The sequence below is a fragment of the Pleurodeles waltl genome, chromosome 1_2 (assembly GCF_031143425.1).
Source record: "Pleurodeles waltl isolate 20211129_DDA chromosome 1_2, aPleWal1.hap1.20221129, whole genome shotgun sequence".
NCBI lineage: Eukaryota > Metazoa > Chordata > Amphibia > Caudata > Salamandridae > Pleurodeles > Pleurodeles waltl.
In genome coordinates, this window is record NC_090437.1 from 1,347,737,537 (window position 1) to 1,347,758,166 (window position 20,630).

The 20,630-nt window shown below is 49.3% G+C and overlaps 1 protein-coding gene across 6 annotated transcripts in view; it reads left to right on the plus strand.

Annotated features, from left to right (window-relative positions):
• LOC138252618 (histone-lysine N-methyltransferase NSD2-like) overlaps positions 1–20,630 on the plus strand; it is a 388,560-nt gene that overhangs the window by 286,196 nt on the left and 81,734 nt on the right. For all 6 annotated transcript variants that reach the window (XM_069205757.1, XM_069205755.1, XM_069205753.1 and 3 more), the window contains exon 9: positions 13,325–13,431. In XM_069205757.1, coding sequence (XP_069061858.1) covers positions 13,325–13,431 — 107 coding nt within the window. The remainder of the gene's footprint in view (positions 1–13,324; positions 13,432–20,630) is intronic.

Genomic DNA, 20,630 nt, shown 5'->3' on the forward strand with positions numbered 1-20,630 from the left:
CCCAAGAAAGCATTTCCAGAGGCTGGGGGAGGCTACTCCTCCCCTGCCTTCACACCATTTTCCAAAGGGAGAGGGTGTCACACCCTCTCTGAGGAAGTTCTTTGTTCTGCCATCCTGGGCCAGGCCTGGCTGGACCCCAGGAGGGCAGCTGCCTGTCTGAGGGGTTGGCAGCAGCAGCAGCTGCAGTGAAACCCCAGGAAGGGCAGTTTGGCAGTACCAGGGTCTGTGCTACAGACCACTGGGATCATGGGATTGTGCCAACTATGCCAGGATGGCATAGAGGTGTCAATTCCATGATCATAGACATGTTACATGGCCATATTCGGAGTTATCATTGTGAAGCTACATATAGGTAGTGACCTATATGTAGTGCACGCGTGTAATGGTGTCCCCGCACTCACAAAGTTCAGGGAATTGGCTCTGAACAATGTGGGGGCACCTTGGCTAGTGCCAGGGTGCCCTCACACTAAGTAACTTTGCACCTAACCTTTACCAGGTAAAGGTTAGACATATAGGTGACTTATAAGTTACTTAAGTGCAGTGTAAAATGGCTGTGAAATAACGTGGACGTTATTTCACTCAGGCTGCAGTGGCAGGCCTGTGTAAGAATTGTCAGAGCTCCTTATGGGTGGCAAAAGAAATGCTGCAGCCCATAGGGATCTCCTGGAACCCCAATACCCTGGGTACCTCAGTACCATATACTAGGGAATTATAAGGGTGTTCCAGTAAGCCAATGTAAATTGGTAAAAATGGTCACTAGCCTGTTAGTGACAATTTGGAAAGAAATGAGAGAGCATAACCACTGAGGTTCTGATTAGCAGAGCCTCAGTGAGACAGTTAGTCACTACACAGGTAACACATTCAGGCACACTTATGAGCACTGGGGCCCTGGGTTACCAGGGTCCCAGTGACACATACAACTAAAACAACATATATACAGTGAAAAATGGGGGTAACATGCCAGGCAAGATGGTACTTTCCTACACTTTAGAAGTGGGGAGACAGGCCGGTAGAGCTGGGGCCAAAGCAGTTGCTGTCTCCGTCTTCTCTGCAGGGTTTTTCAGCTTAGCAGTCCTCTTCTTCTTAGGTTGCAGGAATCTGAGTTCATAGGTTCTGGGGAGCCCCTAAATACTGAATTTAGGGGTGTGTTTAGGTCTGGGGGGTTAGTAGCCAATGGCTACTAGCCCTGAGGGTGGCTACACCCTCTTTGTGCCTCCTCCCTGAGGGGAGGGGGGCACATTCCTATCCCTATTGGGGGAATCCTCCATCTGCAAGATGGAGTATTTCTAAAAGTCAGTCACCTCCGCTCAGGATGCCTTAGGGGCTGTCCTGACTGGCCAGTGACTCCTCCTTGTTTTTCTCATTATCTCCTCCGGCCTTGCCACCAAAAGTGGGGCTGTGGCTGGAGGGGGCGGGCAACTCCACTAGCTGGAATGCCCTGGGGTGCTGTAACAAATGGGGTGAGCCTTTGAGGCTCACTGCCAAGTGTTACAGTTCCTGCAGGGGGAGGTGATAAGCATCTCCACCCAGTACAGGCTTTGTTACTAGCCACAGAATGACAAAGGCACTCTCCCCATGTGGCCAGCAACATGTCTGGTGTGTTGCAGGCTGCTAAAACTATTCAGCCTACACGGATAGTCGGTTAAGGTTTCAGGGGGCACCTCTAAGGTGCCCTCTGGGGTGTAGGTTACAATAAAATGTACACTGGCATCAGTGTGCATTTAATGTGCTGAGAAGTTTGATACCAAACTTCCCAGTTTTCAGTGTAGCCATTATGGTGCTGTGGAGTTCGTGCATGACAGACTCCCAGACCATATACTCTTATGGCTACCCTGCACTTACAATGTCTAAGGTTTTGCTTAGACACTGTAGGGGCATAGTGCTCATGCACTTATGCCCTCACCTATGGTATAGTGCACCCTGCCTTAGGGCTGTAAGGCCTGCTAGAGGGGTGACTTATCTATGCCTGTAGGCAGTGTGAGGTTGGCATGGCACCCTGAGGGGAGTGCCATGTCGACTTAGTCTTTTTATCCCCACCAGCACACACGAGCTGGCAAGCAGTGTCTCTCTGCTGAGTGAGGGGTCCCCAGGGTGGCATAAGATATGCTGCAGCCCTTAGAGACCTTCCCTGGCATCAGGGCCCTTGGTACCAGGGGTACCAGTTACAAGGGACTTACCTGGATGCCAGGGTGTGCCAATTGTGGAAACAAAAGTACAGGTTAGGAAAAGAACACTGGTGCTGGGGCCTGGTTAGCAGGCCTCAGCACACTATCAAATCAAAACTTAGCATCAGCAAAGGCAAAAAGTCAGGGGGTAACCATGCCAAGGAGGCATTTCCTTACAATACCTCTTTGGTACTCTGTAGGAGGCTGGCCTGGCTTGTAGTGGGTACCAGAGGTACTTATACCTTGTGCCAGGTCCAGTTATCCCTTATTAGTGTAGAAGAGGTGTTTCTAGCAGCTTAGGCTGATAGAAGGTAGCTATGGCAAAGCAGCTTAGGCTGAACTAGGAGATATGTAAAGCTCCTACTATACCACTGGTGTCATATGCACAATATCATAAGACAACACAATACACAGAAGTACTAAAAATAAAGGTACTTTATTTTTATGACCATATTGTGAGAAAGTAGCCTCTTTCTAGCCTTGTTACCCCCACTTTGGGCCTGTTTGTGAGTGTATGTCAGGGTGTTTTCACTGTCTCACTGGTATCCTGCTTGCCAGGGCCCAGTGCTCATAGTGAAAACCCTATGTTTTCAGTATGTTTGTTATGTGTCACTGGGACCCTGCTAGTCAGGACCCCAGTGCTCATAAGTTTGTGACCTATAGGTATGTGTTCCCTGTGTGATGCCTAACTGTCTCACTGAGGCTCTGCTAACCAGAACCTCAGTGGTTATGCTCTCTCTTTACAAATTGTCACTAACAGGCTAGTGACCAATTTTACCAATTCATATTGGCTTGCTGGAACACCCTTATAATTCCCTAGTATATGGTACTGAGGTACCCAGGTTATTGGGGTTCCAGGAGATCCCTATGGACTGCAGCATTTCTTTTGCCACCCATAGGGAGCTCTGACAATTCTTACACAGGCCTGCCACTGCAGCCTGAGTGAAATAACGTCCACGTTATTTCACAGCCATTTTACACTGCACTTAAGTAACTTATAAGTCACCTATATGTCTAACCTTTACCTGGTAAAGGTTAGGTGCAAAGTTACTTAGTGTGAGGGCACCCTGGCACTAGCCAAGGTGCCCCCACATTGTTCAGGGCCAATTCCCCGGACTTTGTGAGTGCGGGGACACCATTACACGCGTGCACCACATATAGGTCACTACCTATATGTAGCTTCACAATGGTAACTCCGAATATGGCCATGTAACATGTCTATGATCATGGAATTGCCCCCTCTATACCATCCTGGCATAGTTGGCACAATCCCATGATCCCAGTGGTCTGTAGCACAGACCCTGGTACTGCCAAACTGCCCTTCCTGGGGTTTCACTGCAGCTGCTGCTGCTGCCAACCCCTCAGACAGGCATCTGCCCTCCTGGGGTCCAGCCAGGCCTGGCCCAGGATGGCAGAACAAAGGACTTCCTCTGAGAGAGGGTGTTACACCCTCTCCCTTTGGAAAATGGTGTGAAGGCAGGGAAGGAGTAGCCTCCCCCAGCCTCTGGAAATGCTTTCTTGGGCACAGATGTGCCCAATTCTGCATAAGCCAGTCTACACTGGTTCAGGGACCCCTTAGCCCTGCTCTGGCGCGAAACTGGACAAAGGAAAGTGGAGTGACCACTCCCCTGACCTGCACCTCCCCTGGGAGGTGTCCAGAGCTCCTCCAGTGTGCTCCAGACCTCTGCCATCTTGGAAACAGAGGTGCTGCTGGCACACTGGACTGCTCTGAGTGGCCAGTGCCACCAGGTGACGTCAGAGACTCCTTCTGATAGGCTCCTTCAGGTGTTAGTAGCCTATCCTCTCTCCTAGGTAGCCAAACCCTCTTTTCTGGCTATTTAGGGTCTCTGTCTCTGGGGAAACTTTAGATAACGAATGCAAGAGCTCATCCGAGTTCCTCTGCATCTCTCTCTTCACCTTCTGCCAAGGAATCGACTGCTGACCGCGCTGGAAGCCTGCAAAACTGCAACATAGTAGCAAAGACGACTACGGCAACTCTGTAACGCTGATCCTGCCGCCTTCTCGACTGTTTTCCTGGTGGTGCATGCTGTGGGGGTAGTCTGCCTCCTCTCTGCACTAGAAGCTCCGAAGAAATCTCCCGTGGGTCGACAGAATCTTCCCCCTGCAACCGCAGGCACCAAAAAGCTGCATTACCGGTCCCTTGGGTCTCCTCTCAGCACGACGAGCGAGGTCCCTCGAATCCAGCAACTCTGTCCAAGTGACCCCCACAGTCTAGTGACTCTTCAGTCCAAGTTTGGTGGAGGTAAGTCCTTGCCTCACCTCGCTAGACTGCATTGCTGGGAACCGCGACTTTCGCAGCTACTCCGGCCTCCGTGCACTTCCGGCGGAAATCCTTTGTGCACAGACCAGCCTGGGTCCACAGCACTCTAACCTGCATTGCACGACCTCCTAAGTTGTTCTCCGGCGACGTGGGACTTCTTTGTGTGACTTCGGGTGAGCACCGTTTCACGCATCCTCGTAGTGCCTGTTTCTGGCACTTCTCCGGGTGCTACCTGCTGCTAAGAGGGCTCCTTGTCTTGCTCGACGTCCCCTCTACCCCCTGGTCCAATTTGCGACCTCCTGGGCCACAGCAGCGTCCAAAAACGCTAACCGCACGATTTGCAGCTAGCAAGGCTTGTTGCCGTTCTTTCGGCGGGAAAACACTTCTGCACGACTCTACAAGGCGAGAGGGATCCGTCCTCCAAAGGGGAAGTCTCTAGCCCTTTGCATTCCTGCAGAAACCGCAGCTTCTTCTGTCCAGTAGAAGCTTCTTTGCACCCGTAGCTGGCATTTCCTGGGCATCTGCCCATCTCCGACTTGCTTGTGACTTTTGGACTTGGTCCCCTTGTTCCACAGGTACCCCAGATTGGAAATCCAGCGTTGTTGCATTGTTGGTTTGTGTCTTTCCTGCCTTATTCCCCTATCACAACCTCTTTGTCCTTTGGGGAACTTTAGTGCACTTTGCACTCACTTTTCAGGGTCTTGGGGAGGGTTATTTTTCTAACTCTCACTATTTTCTAATAGTCCCAGCGACCCTCTACAAGGTCACATAGGTTTGGGGTCCATTCGTGGTTCGCATTCCACTTTTGGAGTATATGGTTTGTGTTGCCCCTATCCCTATGTGTCCCCATTGCATCCTATTGTAACTATACATTGTTTGCACTGTTTTCTAAGACTATACTGCATATTTTTGCTATTGTGTATATATATCTTGTGTATATTTCCTATCCTCTCACTGAGGGTACACTCTAAGATCCTTTGGCATATTGTCATAAAAATAAAGTACCTTTATTTTTAGTATAACTGTGTATTGTGTTTTCTTATGATATTGTGCATATGACACTAGGTGGTACTGTAGTAGCTTCACACGTCTCCTAGTTCAGCCTAAGCTGCTCTGCTAAACTACCATTATCTATCAGCCTAAGCTGCTAGACACCCTATACACTAATAAGGGATAACTGGGCCTGGTGCAAGGTGCAAGTACCCCTTGGTACTCACTACAAGCCAGTCCAGCCTCCTACAAATATGCCAAAAGTATCTCAGTGAGTACCCTCAGTATGAGGATGCCAAATATTCACAAGATATATGTCCACAATACCAAAAATATGCAGTAATAGCAAAAGGAAGTAATGCAAGCAATGTAAGGTTACAATAGATTGCAATAGGAGCACATGGGTATAGGGGCAACACAAACCATATACTCCAAAAGAGGAATGCGAACCACGAATGGACCCCAAACCTATGTGAGCTTGTAGAGGGTTGCTGGGACTGTAAGAAAACAGTGAGGGTTAGAAAAATAGCCCACCCCAAGACCCTGTAAGGTAGGTGTAAAGTGCACCTACAACCCCCAGAGAGCTCAGAAGTCGTGATAGGGGGATTCTGCAAGGAAAACCAACACCAGCAATGCAACAACAGTGGATTTCCGGACCTGAGTGCCTGTAAGACAAGGGGACCAAGTCCAAGAGTCACAACAGTGTCGAGAGTGGGCAGGAGCCCAGGAAATGCCAGCTGAGGGTGCAAGGAAGCTGCCACCGGATGGAAGAAGCTTGGTGTAGGAAGTTGGCTCTGTATGCACTATTTCAAAGTAAGGAATAGTATGCACAGAGTCCAAGGGTTCCCCTTAGAGGTAAAATAGTGGTAAAAAGAGATAATACTAATGCTCTATTTTGTGGTAGTGTGGTCGAGCAGTAGGCTTATCAAAGGAGTAGTGTTAAGCATTTGTTGTACATACACATAGACAATAAATGAGGTACACACACTCAGAGACAAATCCAGCCAATAGGTTTTGTTATAGAAAAATATCCTTTCTTAGTTTATTTTAAGAACCACAGGTTCAAATTTTACATGTAATAGCTCATTTGAAGGGTATTGCAGGTAAGTACTCTAGGAACTTTGAATCATTACTTTAGCATGTATACTTTTGACATAAAACACAATAAGCGGTTTTAAAAGTGGACACAGTGCAATTTTCACAGTTCCTGGGGGAGGTAAGTTATTGTTAGTTTCAACAGGTAAGTAAGGCACTTACAGGTTTCAATTTTTGGTCCAAGGTAGCCCACCGTTGGGGGTTCAGAGCAACCCCAAAGTTATCACACCAGCAGCTCAGAGCCGGTCAGGTGCAAAGGTCAAAGAGGTGCCCAAAACACATAGGCTATAATGGAGAGAAGGGGGTGCCCCGGTTCCAGTCTGCCAGCAGGTAAGTACCCGCGTCTTCGGAGGGCAGACCAGGGGGGTTTTGTAGGGCACCGGGGGGGGACACAAAGTAGCACAGAAAGTACACCCTCAGCAGCGCGGGGGCGGCCGGGTGCAGTGTGCAAACACGCGTCGGGTTTCCTTCAGTTTTCAATGGGAGACCAAGGGGTCTCTTCAGCGATGCAGGCAGGCAAAGGGGGGGGCTCCTCGGGGTAGCCACCACCTGGGCAAGGGAGAGGGCCTCCTGGGGGTCACTCCTGCACAGAAGTTCCGTTTCTTTAGGGGCTGGGGGCTGCGGGTGCAGGGTCTTTTCCAGCCGTCGGGAAATGGAGTTCAGACAGTCGCGGTCAGGGGGAGCCTGGGGATTCCCTCTGCAGGCGTCGCTGTGGAGGCTCAGGGGGGACAACTTTGGTTACTCACAGTCGTAGAGTCGCCGGAGGGTCCTCCCTGAGTTGGTTGTTCTCCACCAGTCGAGTCGGGGTCGCCGGGTGCAGTGTTGCAAGTCTCACGCTTCTTGCGGGGAGTTGCAGGGGTCTTTAAATCTGCTCCTTGTAACAGTCGCAGTTCTTTTGGAGCAGTGCCGCTGTCCTCGGGAGTTTCTTGTCTTTTTCGAAGCAGGGCAGTCCTCAGAGGATTCAGAGGTCGCTGGTCCCTTGGAAAGCGTCGCTGGAGCAGGTTTCTTTGGAAGGCAGGAGACAGGCCGGTAAGTCTGGGGCCAAGGCAGTTGGTGTCTTCTGTTCTTCCTCTGCAGGGGTTTGTCAGCTCAGCAGTCCTTCTTCTTGTAGTTGCAGGAATCTAATTTCTAGGTTCAGGGAGAGCCCTTAAATACTAAATTTAAGGGCGTGTTTAGGTCTGGGGGGTTAGTAGCCAATGGCTACTAGCCCTGAGGGTGAGTACACCCTCTTTGTGCCTCCTCCCAAGGGGAGGGGGTCACATCCCTAATCCTATTGGGGGAATCCTCCATCTGCAAGATGGAGGATTTCTAAAAGTTAGTCACTTCAGCTCAGGACACCTTAGGGGCTGTCCTGACTGGCCAGTGACTCCTCCTTGTTGCTTTCTTTGTTTCCTCCAGCCTTGCCGGCAAAAGTGGGGGCTGTGGCCGGAGGGGGCGGGCAACTCCACTAAGCTGGAGTGCCCTGCGGTGCTGGAACAAAGGAGGTGAGCCTTTGAGGCTCACCGCCAGGTGTTACAGCTCCTGCCTGGGGGAGGTGTTAGCATCTCCACCCAGTGCAGGCTTTGTTACTGGCCTCAGAGTGACAAAGGCACTCTCCCCATGGGGCCAGCAACATGTCTCTAGTGTGGCAGGCTGCTGGAACCAGTCAGCCTACACAGATAGTCGGTTAAGTTTCAGGGGGCACCTCTAAGGTGCCCTCTGTGGTGTATTTTACAATAAAATGTACACTGGCTTCAGTGTGCATTTATTGTGCTGAGAAGTTTGATACCAAACTTCCCAGTTTTCAGTGTAGCTATTATGGTGCTGTGGAGTTCGTGTAAAACAGACTCCCAGACCATGTACTCTTATGGCTACCCTGCACTTACAATGTCTAAGGTTTTGCTTAGACACTGTAGGGGCACAGTGCTCATGCACTGGTACCCTCACCTATGGTATAGTGCACCCTGCCTTAGGGCTGTAAGGCCTGCTAGAGGGGTGTCTTACCTATACTGCATAGGCAGTGAGAGGCTGGCATGGCACCCTGAGGGGAGTGCCATGTCGACTTACTCATTTTGTTCTCACTAGCACCCACAAGCTGGTAAGCAGTGTGTCTGTGCTGAGTGAGGGGTCTCCAGGGTGGCATAATACATGCTGCAGCCCTTAGAGACCTTCCCTGGCATCAGGGCCCTTGGTACCAGAGGTACCAGTTACAAGGGACTTATCTGGATGCCAGGGTGTGCCAATTGTGGAATCAAAAGTACAGGTTAGGGAAAGAACACTGGTGCTGGGGCCTGGTTAGCAGGCCTCAGCACACTTTCAATTCAAAACATAGCATCAGCAAAGGCAAAAAGTCAGGGGGTAACCATGCCAAGGAGGCATTTCCTTACACTTGGTGTTTTGCAAGAACGAAGAGGACTAGGAACTTCCCCTTTGGAGGATGGATGTCCCACGTCATGAAGAAGCTTGCAGAGGTGTTCCCACGCAGAAAGACCACAAACAAGCCTTGCTAGGTGCAAGGGTCACGGTTAGGGTTTTTGGTTGCTGCTGTGGCCCAGGAGGGACCAGGATGTCGCCACTTGGATGAGGAGACAGAGGGGGGCGCCCAGCAGGTCAGGGAGCCCTCACAGAAACAGGCAGTACCCGCAGAAGTACCGGATCAGGCACTTAGAAGAGGAGTGAACCGGAGTCCACCCAAATTCAGAAAAGGGAGTCCCACGACGCCGAAGGACAACTCAGAAGGTTGTGCACTGCAGGTTAGAGTGTCGGGGACCCAGGCTTGGCTGTGCACAAAGAAAATCCTGGAAGAGTGCACAGGAGCCGGATCCGCTGCAAATCACGCGGTACCCAGCAATGCAGTCTAGCGTGGGGAGGCAAGGACTTACCTCCACCAAACTTGGACTGAAGAGTCACTGGACTGTGGGAGTCACTTGGACAGAGTTGCTGAGTTCCAGGGACCACGCTCGTCATGCTGAGGGGACCCAGAGGACTGGTGATGCAGTCTTTTGTTGCCTGCGGTTGCAGGGGGAAGATTCCATCGACCCACGGGAGATTTCTTCAGAGCTCCTGGTGTGAGAAGGAGTCCGGCTACCCCCAGAGCATGCACCACCAGGAAACAGTTGAGAAAGCCGGCAGGATGAAGCGATACAAGGTTGCAGTAGTAGTCTTTGCTACTTTGTTTTGGTTTTGCGGGCGTCCTGAGCAGTCAGCGGTCGATCCTTTGGCAGAAGGTGAAGAGGGAGATGCAGAGGAACTCTGATGAGCTCTTGCATTCGGTATCTGAAGAATTCCCCAAAGCAGAGACCCTAAATAGCCAGAAAAGGAGGTTTGGCTACCTAGGAAGGAGGATAGGCTAGCAACACAGGTAAAAGCCTATCCGAAGGAGTCTCTGACGTCACCTGCTGGCACTGGCCACTCAGAGCAGTCCATTGTGCCAGCAACACCTCTGTTTCCAAGATGGCAGAGGTGTGGGGCACACTGGAGGAGCTCTGGGCACCTCCCCTGGGAGGTGCAGGTCAGGGGAGTGATCACTCCCATTTCCTTTGTCGAGTTTCACGCCAGAGCAGGGCTGGGGGATCCCTAAACCAGTGTAGACTGGCTTATGCAGAGATGGGCAGCATCTGTGCCCATCAAAGCATTTCCAGAGGCTGAGGGAGGCTACTCCTCCCCAGCCTTTACACCTATTTCCAAAGGGAGAGGGTGTTACACCCTCTCTGAGGAAATCCTTTGTTCTGCCTTCCTGGGCCAGAGCTGCCTGGACCCCAGGAGGGCAGAAACCTGTCTGAGGGGTTGGCAGCAGCTGCAGTGGAGACCCCGGAAAGGCAGTTAGGCAGTACCCGGGTTCTGTGCTAGAGACCCGGGGGATCATGGAATTGTCTGGCATTGGGGTGACAATTCCATGATCTTAGACATGTTACATGGCCATGTTCGGAGTTACCATTGTGACGCTATACATAGGTAGTGACCTATGTATAGTGCACGCGTGTATTGGTGTCCCCGCACTCACAAAGTCCGGGGAATTTGCCCTGAACGATGTGGGGGCACCTTGGCTAGTGCCAGGGTGCCAACACACTAAGTAACTTTGCACCCAACCTTCACCAGGTGAAGGTTAGACATATAGGTGACTTATAAGTTACTTAAGTGCAGTGGTAAATGGCTGTGAAATAACGTGGACGTTGTTTCACGCAGGCTGCAGTGGCAGGCCTGTGTAAGAATTGTCAGAGCTCCCTATGGGTGGCAAAAGAAATGCTGCAGCCCACAGGGATCTCCTGGAACCCCAATACCCTGGGTACCTCAGTACTATATACTAGGGAATGATATGGGTGTACCAGTATGCCAAAGTGAATTGGTGAAATTGGTCACTAGCCTGTTAGTGACAATTTGGGAAGCAGAGAGAGCATAACCACTGAGGTTCTGGTTAGCAGAGCCTCAGTGAGACAGTTAGGCATCACACAGGGAACACATACATATAGGCCACAAACTTATGAGCACTGGGGTCCTGGCTAGCAGGATCCCAGTGACACATAACAACCACACTTACAACATAGGGTTTTCACTATGAACACTGGGCCCTGGCTAGCAGGATCCCAGTGAGACAGTGAAAACACCCTGACATATACTCACAAACAGGCCAAAAGTGGGGATAACAAGGCTAGAAAGAGGCCACTTGCGTTTGGGGGTGGGGGGGCGGGGTTGTGTGAGGAAATGCCTCCTTGGCATGGTTACCCCCTGACTTTTTGCCTTTGCTGATGCCAAGTTGTGATTTGAAAGTGTACTGGGACCCTGCTAACCAGGCCCCAGCACCAGTGTTCTTTCCTTAAACTGTAACTTGGTCTCCACAATTGGCACAACCCTGGCACTCAGGCAAGTCCCCTGTTATTGGTACCCCTGGTACCAAGGGCCCTGATGCCAAGGAAGGTCTCTAAGGGCTGCAGCATGTCTTATGCCACCCTGGGGACACCGCACTCAGCACATGCACACTTCCTCTCAGCTTGTGTGTGCTGATGGGGAGAAAATGACTAAGTCGACATGGCACTCCCCTCAGAGTGTCATGCCCACCTCACGCTGCCTATGGCATAGGTAAGTCACCCCTCTAGTAGGCCCTACAGCCCCAAAGCAGGGTGCACTATACCACAGGTGAGGGCATATGTGCATGAGCACTATGCCCCTACAGTGTCTAAGCAAAACCTTAGACATTGTAATTGCAGGGTAGCCATAAGAGTATATGGTCTGGGAGTCTGTCATACACCAACTCCACAGTTCCATAATGGCTACACTGAAAGCTGGGAAGTTTGGTATCAAATGTCTCAGCACAATAAATGCACCCTGATGCCAGTGTGCAATTTATTGTAACATACACCCAGAGGGCATCTTAGAGATGCCCCCTGAATACCTACCCGACTTCTACTGTAGGCTGACAAGTTTCTGCCAGCCCACCACACACCAGACAAGTTGCTGGCCACATGGGGAGAGTGCCTTTGTCACTCTGTGGCCAGGAACAAAGCCTGTACTGGGTGGAGGCGCTTCTCACCTCCCCCTGCAGGAACTGTAACACCGGACGGTGAGCCTCAAAGGCTCACCCCTTTTGTTACAGCGCCCCAGGGCATCCCAGCTAGTGGAGATGCCCAACCCTCCGGCCACTGCCCCCACTTTTGGCAGCAAGGGTGGAGGAGATAATGTGAAAAACAAGGAGTCGTCACCCACCAGTCAGGACAGCCCCTAAGGTGTCCTGAGCTGAGGTGACCCCTGCTTTTAGAAATCCTCCATCTTCAGTTTGGAGGATTCCCCCAATAGGATTAGGGATGTGCCCCCCTCCCCACAGGGAGGAGGCACAAAGAGGGTGTAGCCATCCTCAAGGATAGTAGCCATTGGCTACTGCCCTCCCCGACCTAAACACACCCCTAAATTCAGTATTTAGGGGCTCCCCAGATCCCAGGAAATCAGATTCCAGCAGCCTGAAGAAACCAGGACTGCTGACCTACAAGCCGGCAGAGAAGGAGGAAGACATCTGCTTTGGCCCCAGCCCTACTAGCCTGTCTCCAACTTCGAAAACCTGCTCCAGCGACACATCCAACAGGGACCAGCAACCTCTGAAGACTGCCCTGGACTAAAGGACCAAGAAACTCCTGTGAACAGCGGCCTTGTTCAAAACCATCTACTTCTTTGCAACAAAGAAGCAACTTTCAAAGACTGCACGTTTCGTGCCGGAAGTGTGAGACTTCTCACTCTGCAGCTGACGCCCCCGGCTCGAGATTCAGAGAACCAACACCTTAGGGAGGTGCCTCTATAGACATTGAACAGCTGTAGCTCTTGAGTTGGTAGTGTGCACGTCTCCATAGTGCGTGAGCAAGGGTTCTGCAGAGCAAGGTTCCATGGCTCCATAAAGCGAGGCTCCATAACGCGAGGCTTCTGCGGCGCGAGGCTCCATAACGCGAGGCTTCTGCGGCGCGAGGCTCCATAACACGAGGCTTCTGCGGCGCGACGCTCCATAACGCGAGGCATCTGCAGCGCGACTCTCCATAACGCGAGGCTTCTGCGGCGCGACTCTCCATAACGCGAGGCTTCATAACGCAAGGCTTCTGCAGCGTGAGGTTCCATAGCGCGAGCAGTGCTTCTGCAGTGCGAGTCTCCATTATGGGATCCAGAATTATACTGAATAAACCTTGGAGATGTTACACAGCCATATGTCTTTTCACTTTAATGTTTTTGTATTGAGACTAGTTTAAGTGGGAGATCATTGTTGGAAAGAGAACACTGATGTCGTCAATAAGTTTTTGAAAATGTGTAAATTAGGAATGTGTACTCTTGTTCCCTTTAGGAGTCGAGCTCACCTATAACTACAACCTGGAATGCATTGGCAACGATAAGACTGTTTGTAGGTGCGGTGCCTCCAATTGCAGCGGCTTCCTTGGAGACCGTCCAAAGGTGGGTGACAGTGACCGTTTGATACTTGTATCGTGATCATGCAGAAACGTTATGTTCGATGGCATCTGTCGCTGTAGATACGCATGTTCTGCAATAGCTCGCCATCTGGTGTTGGGCCGGAGTGTTACAAGTTGTTTTTCTTCGAAGAAGTCTTTCGAGTCACGGGACCGAGTGACTCCTCCTTTTGTCTCCATTGCGCATGGGCGTCGACTCCATCTTCGATTGTTTTTTTTCCGCCATCGGGTTCGGACGTGTTCCTGTCGCTCCGAGTTTCGGAACGGAAAATTAGCTAATTTCGGAAGATTTTCGTCGGTATTGTTGCGTTCGGGATCGGCGTACTTAGATTCCACACCGCATCGAAGATCGAAGAGCTCCGGTGCCCTTCGGGGTAGTTTTTCGATCCTCCGTCGGGGCCTGGTCGGCCCGACCGCGTGCTGAAGAACGCCGATGGAACGGACCCCGTTCCGTTTCTGCCCCAAATGCCACAATAAATACCCCTACACAGACCAACACTTGGTCTGCAACCTGTGCCTGTCACCTGAGCACAGCGAAGACACCTGCGAGGCCTGTCGTGCGTTCCGGTCCCGAAAAACACTCCGAGACCGTCGAGCCAGAAGACTTCAAATGGCGTCCGCACCGACAGCCCAACGGGAGTTCGAGGAACAGGAAGAAGAAGGTACCTTCTCGATCCAAGACTCAGACTCCGAAGGATTCGACGATACACAAACCGTGAGTAAGACGTCGAAAACCACACAAAGAAACATTTACAAGGCCCAGGGGACGCCACTGCCACCAGGCCATGGCTCGACCCATAAATTCGGTGACCGACCGTCGGCACCGAAAAAGGCCCAAACAGTGCAGAGATCGTCCGACTCCGGTCGAGACACCGGGACGCAGCCTTCTCGGGACCGAGAAAGTGCTGGAGACAAGCCTCGACACCGAGATGCCGGTGTGGACACGGCTCGACGCCGAGACAGCGGCACCGAAACAGATCGACGCAGAGAGGTTTCGGCCCCGAAAAGGAAAAAAGTCACCTCGGAGCCGAAAAAACACGCAGACAAAGTTTCGATGCCGAAACAAACTGCAAGCGACCCAGCTTCAGGCTCTTATACAGAAGAGCACTCGCTAACCTCCCAAATGCAAAAGCATAGGTTTGAGGAAGAGCTACAAGCAACTGATGTGGACCATACGCAAAAGCGTATCTTCATTCAGCAGGGGACAGGAAAAATAAGCACCCTTCCCCCCCATTAGGAGAAAGAGAAGGTTGGAGTTCCAGACGGAACAAGCACCACAACCAAAAGTGGTGAAAAGAGTTACACCACCACCCTCTCCTCCGCCCGTGATTAATGTTTCACCAGCACAAACTCCGTCACACTCCCCAGCTCACACCACCATGAGCCAGGGTGACCAAGATCAGGACGCATGGGACCTATACGACGCCCCAGTGTCAGATAACAGCCCGGAGGCATACCCTACAAAGCCATCTCCACCAGAAGACAGCACCGCGTACTCTCAGGTGGTGGCTAGAGCAGCACAATTTCACAACGTAAGCCTCCACTCAGAACAGGTCGAGGATGATTTCTTGTTCAACACACTCTCCTCCACCCACAGCTCCTACCAAAGCCTGCCTATGCTCCCTGGTATGCTCCGGCACGCAAAAGACATATTTAAGGAGCCGGTCAAAAGTAGGGCAATCACACCAAGGGTGGAAAAAAAGTATAAGCCGCCTCCTACGGACCCGGTTTTCATCACTACACAGCTGCCACCAGACTCTGTTGTTGTAGGAGCAGCTAGGAAAAGGGCCAACTCTCACACATCTGGAGATGCACCACCCCCAGATAAAGAAAGCCGCAAGTTCGATGCAGCTGGTAAAAGAGTCGCAGCACAAGCTGCAAACCAGTGGCGCATCGCAAACTCCCAGGCACTACTTGCGCGCTATGACAGAGCCCACTGGGACGAGATGCAACATCTCATTGAACATCTGCCCAAGGACTTCCAAAATAGGGCAAAACAAGTGGTTGAGGAGGGACAGACCATCTCCAACAACCAGATACGTTCCTCCATGGACGCTGCAGATACAGCTGCACGGACAATTAATACATCTGTAACTATCAGAAGGCATGCATGGCTCCGAACATCTGGATTTAAACCAGAGATTCAACAAGCAGTTCTCAATATGCCTTTTAATGAAAAAGAACTGTTCGGTCCAGAAGTGGACACAGCGATTGAGAAACTCAAAAAGGATACGGACACTGCCAAAGCCATGGGCGCACTCTACTCCCCGCAGAGCAGAGGGAATTACAGCACATTCCGTAAAACGCCCTTTCGAGGGGGGTTTCGGGGTCAAAGCACACAAGCCAGCACCTCACAAGCAACACCGTCCACTTACCAGGGACAGTATAGAGGAGGTTTTCGGGGACAATATAGAGGAGGGCAATTCCCTAGAAATAGAGGGAGATTTCAAAGCCCCAAAACCCCTACTACTAAACAATGACTCACATGTTACTCACCCCCTCCACACAACACCAGTGGGGGGAAGAATAGGTCATTATTACAAAGCATGGGAGGAAATCACTACAGACACTTGGGTTCTAGCAATTATCCAACATGGTTATTGCATAGAATTTCTACAATTCCCTCCAAACATACCACCAAAAGCACAAAATTTAACAACACACCATTCCAATCTCCTGGAGATAGAAGTGCAGGCACTATTGCAAAAGAATGCAATCGAATTAGTGCCAAACACACAAATAAACACAGGAGTTTACTCACTGTACTTTCTGATACCAAAGAAGGACAAAACGCTGAGACCAATCCTAGACCTCAGAGTAGTGAACACTTTCATCAAATCAGACCACTTCCACATGGTCACACTACAAGAAGTATTGCCATTGCTAAAACTGCAAGACTACATGGCAACTTTAGACCTCAAGGATGCTTATTTCCATATACCAATACACCCATCGCACAGGAAATACCTAAGGTTTGTATTCAAAGGAATACATTACCAATTCAAGGTACTGCCTTTCGGATTAACAACCGCACCAAGAGTCTTTACCAAATGTCTAGCAGTAGTCGCAGCACACATAAGAAGGCAGCAAATACATGTGTTCCCATATCTAGACGACTGGCTAATCAAGGCCCATTCGTTAATAGAGTGCTCAAATCACACAAATCATATCATACAAACCCTCTTCAAACTAGGGTTCACCGTCAATTTCACAAAATCCAAAATTCTGCCACGCAAGGTACAACAATACCTGGGAGCCATAATAGACACATCAAAAGGAGTAGCCACTCCAAGTCCACAAAGAATTCAAAATTTCAACACCATCATACAACGCATGTATCCAACACAAAAGATACAGGCAAAGATGGTATTACAACTCCTAGGCATGATGTCATCATGCATAGCCATTGTCCCAAACGCAAGACTGCACATGAGGCCCTTACAACAATGCCTAGCATCACAGTGGTCTCAAGCACAGGGTCACCTTCTAGATCTGGTGTTAATAGACCGCCAAACTTACCTCTCGCTTCTGTGGTGGAACAACATAAATTTAAACAAGGGGCGGCCTTTCCAAGACCCAGTGCCACAATACGTAATAACAGATGCTTCCATGACAGGGTGGGGAGCACACCTCGATCAACACAGCATACAAGGACAATGGAACGTTCATCAAACAAAACTGCATATAAATCACCTAGAACTTCTAGCAGTTTTTCAAGCACTAAAAGCTTTCCAACCAATAATAGTTCACAAATACATTCTCGTCAAAACAGACAACATGACAACAATGTATTATCTAAACAAGCAGGGAGGGACGCACTCCACGCAGTTAAGCCTGCTAGCACAAAAAATTTGGCATTGGGCAATTCACAACCAAATTCGCCTAATTGCACAGTTTATACCAGGGATACAAAATCAACTCGCAGACAATCTCTCTCGAGATCACCAACAGGTCCACGAATGGGAAATTCACCCCCAAATTCTGAACACTTATTTCAAACTCTGGGGAACACCTCAGATAGACTTGTTTGCGACAAGGGAGAACGCAAAATGCCAAAACTTCGCATCCAGATACCCACACAAACAATCCCAAGGCAATGCCCTATGGATGAACTGGTCAGGGATATTTGCTTACGCTTTTCCTCCTCTCCCTCTCCTTCCTTACCTGGTAAACAAACTCAGTCAAAGCAAACTCAAACTCATATTGATAGCACCAACTTGGGCAAGGCAACCCTGGTACACAACGCTGCTAGACCTATCAGTGGTACCCTGCATCAAATTGCCCAACAGGCCAAATCTGTTGACACAGCACAACCAAAAGATCAGACACCCAGATCCAGCATCGCTGAATCTAGCAATCTGGCTCCTGAAATCCTAGAATTCGGGCACTTACAACTTACCCAAGAATGTATGGAAGTCATAAAACAAGCAAGAAGGCCATCCACCAGGCACTGCTATGCAAGTAAATGGAAGAGGTTTGTTTGCTACTGCCATATTAATCAAATACAACCATTACACACAACTCCAGAACATGTAGTGGGTTACTTGCTTCACTTACAAAAATCTAACCTAGCTTTCTCTTCCATTAAGATTCACCTTGCAGCAATATCTGCATACCTGCAGACTACCTATTCAACTTCCCTATATAAAATACCAGTCATTAAAGCATTCATGGAGGGCCTTAGGAGAATTATACCACCAAGAACACTACCTGTTCCTTCATGGAACCTAAATGTTGTCCTAACTAGACTTATGGGTCCACCTTTTGAACCCATGCACTCCTCCGACATACAGTTCCTAACCTGGAAGGTGGCATTTCTCATCGCCATTACTTCCCTGAGAAGAGTAAGCGAGATTCAGGCGTTTACTATACAGGAACCTTTTATACAACTACACAAAAATAAAGTCGTCCTAAGGACCAATCCTAAATTTTTGCCAAAGGTTATTTCACCGTTCCATCTAAATCAAACAGTGGAACTTCCAGTGTTCTTTCCACAGCCAGATACCGTAGCTGAAAGGGCACTACATACATTAGATGTCAAAAGAGCATTGATGTATTACATTGACAGAACAAAGAACATCAGAAAGACTAAACAACTCTTTATTGCATTTCAAAAACCTCATGCAGGAAACCCAATTTCAAAACAAGGTATAGCCAGATGGATAGTTAAATGCATCCAAATCTGCTACCTTAAAGCTAAACGACAGCTGCCCATTACACCAAGGGCACACTCAACCAGAAAGAAAGGTGCTACCATGGCCTTTCTAGGAACCATCCCAATGCAAGAAATATGTAAGGCAGCCACATGGTCTACGCCTCACACATTCACCAAGCACTACTGTGTAGACGTGTTATCCGCACAACAAGCCACAGTAGGTCAAGCCGTATTAAGAACATTATTTCAGACTACTTCCACTCCTACAGGCTGATCCACCGCTTTTGGGGAAATAACTGCTTACTAGTCTATGCAGAACATGCGTATCTACAGCGACAGATGCCATCGAACTGAAAATGTCACTTACCCAGTGTACATCTGTTCGTGGCATCAGTCGCAGTAGATTCGCATGTGCCCACCCGCCTCCCCGGGAGCCTGTAGCAGTTTGGAAGTTACCTTCAATTATTTATATATGTATCATCTCAACCTTAAATAGGTGCATACTTAGTCACTCCATTGCATGGGCACTATTACTACAATTCAACTCCTACCTCACCCTCTGCGGGGGAAAAACAATCGAAGATGGAGTCGACGCCCATGCGCAATGGAGACAAAAGGAGGAGTCACTCGGTCCCGTGACTCGAAAGACTTCTTCGAAGAAAAACAACTTGTAACACTCCGGCCCAACACCAGATGGCGAGCTATTGCAGAACATGCGAATCTACTGCGACTGATGCCACGAACAGATGTACACTGGGTAAGTGACATTTTCATTAGTGGCCACAAGAGGGTCACAACTGCACCTTTAGGTCTCGGATGGCAGAAGTGTCAAGAAGAGATGACAACAGAGCAGAGTTTACTCTCAGTAGATGGAAGCCAGCACTCACTGAAATAGATGCACTTCATAAAATTAAATGACAAAATATGCACTTGTTTAAATTCATCACCATGATTTCATGTTACGAATACACAGGAAAGCAAAAGCACTGACAAAGCAAGCTGGTGAGATTTTTATTACTACAAAGATATGCCACGGAAATGAAAAGAAAAATACTGCCTAAACTTGGTAACATATGTTTGCAGTATCAATTTTACATAAAAAAAATAACAATCACCTACAATTTGAATAAAGCAGTAAGAGTCCATCCTAGCAGGCGTGTGCACTAAGAACAGGTACAGAAACTCTTCCTAGTGTTAGTCTACATCACTGATAAATATCATTCTTCGTGGCAGAAGAAAATGGTGCTCTTTATTTGGGATTATTGTAACTTCAAGGCTTAGTTTAAGCGCACAAGGCTGACTTAATGTGTAAAAAAAAAAAAAAAAAAAAGTTGAAGAATGGAAAGAAAAAAGCACTTGAAATGTAAAGTTTCGGGCCACTATCTTTGGCCCTGAAGTGCACTTCTTTTTAGGCGTTTGTTCAAACTGCCAACACCCACAGCACAAGGTGGCAGTGGATGAACTGGGCCCACCCGTTGCTCCACGCGGAACGCGACAGTGGGTGGAAGCAAAATGTGACTGACTTCCAAACACACCAGTGGAAGAATGGGGATGACACAGAGGGCCGGCCTATATGCGTAATTTGTGTTTATTATTTAGGTCTTTCTTCATTAGCCTGAGGGTTGTAAAACACCTAAAGCGGTCTCTAAGCAGCTCTTAATGATGTGTTTGAACAAAACAAGTGATCACAAAACGTATTAACAGAGATAAGTAGTAAATCAAACCAGTAACAGTTCATGTCTAGTATGTGAGCCAAATGGTTGTGGGGGTTTGTGTGTGTGGGCGGGGGTGGTAGAGGCATAACCACTATTGTTTCTGTCTACGTACATCTCAGACTTATTTTATACACTAACCTTTAGTAAAGTAATTAGGATCCAGATCATATGGCATCACTTCCTGGTATTCAGGGTCAAAAGTCATATGTCACTTCTGCTACCTCTACCATTCTGGTGAATCAAGATCCGTGACTCTTACAGGGGTTGGCCGTCACTAGTAAAGCTCATTCTGACGTCAGCACATGGGATGCTGTG